The sequence below is a fragment of the Myotis davidii genome, unplaced genomic scaffold (assembly GCF_000327345.1).
Source record: "Myotis davidii unplaced genomic scaffold, ASM32734v1 scaffold345, whole genome shotgun sequence".
NCBI lineage: Eukaryota > Metazoa > Chordata > Mammalia > Chiroptera > Vespertilionidae > Myotis > Myotis davidii.
The window spans coordinates 656,440-657,062 of record NW_006296540.1 but is presented as its reverse complement, the minus strand read 5'-3'; the positions used below and the strand labels follow the sequence as shown (position 1 = coordinate 657,062).

The following is a 623-nucleotide window of genomic DNA, read 5'->3' as shown; positions in this document are numbered from 1 at the left end:
AGGGGTTTCCAAAGGCGTGGACAGAGTCAGCGAAGAGGGAAGAACACGGAGGCAGTGTTCAGTTGATCAGCATAGCCAGGTTCTACCTTTATTGTCCTGTTACAACTGTATTTATACCATTTGATCCTATAAGCATACCTCTATAGTTACATCATGGTATGTTTGGGGTCCTCCTTTGCTCCTTTGACCTTCTACAGTTCCTTGTTTTTATTAATTTTTTTTAGACTTAAAAAAAAGTTTATTAGTGAAAGGGGCTGTGGGGTGGTGGGCTGGATGCTACGTCAGGTGCCCCACCTTGTCCTCCTGCGGCATCTGGGCGATCAGCTGCTGCCACTTAGCTGCTTGGCGCATGCGCATCATGACTAGGCTTTCATAGTCCCTCTCGGACACCACCGAGCCCTGTGACTGGCCTGGGTGGCCGGGCTGTCCTTGCCCTGGGGCCGTCCCTCCAACCAGGAAATCTTCAGAGGATTATCAGCCAGGCCCACTTCATTCTGGACAGCCAGCTCCACAGCCTTGATGGTCGCAAACTCCAGCACAGCGGTGCCTGCCTTCTTGCTGGAAAGTACCAGGTTGAGCACCTCTCCGTACTTTTGAAGAAGCTGCAGGAGGATGCAGCTGGG

At 51.7% G+C, this 623-nt stretch overlaps 1 protein-coding gene across 1 annotated transcript in view; it reads right to left on the bottom strand.

Annotated features, from left to right (window-relative positions):
- LOC102751450 (dnaJ homolog subfamily C member 17-like) overlaps positions 1-623 on the bottom strand; it is a 1,676-nt gene that overhangs the window by 413 nt on the left and 640 nt on the right. Inside the window, 1 exon segment of the mRNA XM_015569253.1 lies at positions 411-618. Coding sequence (XP_015424739.1) covers positions 411-618 — 208 coding nt within the window.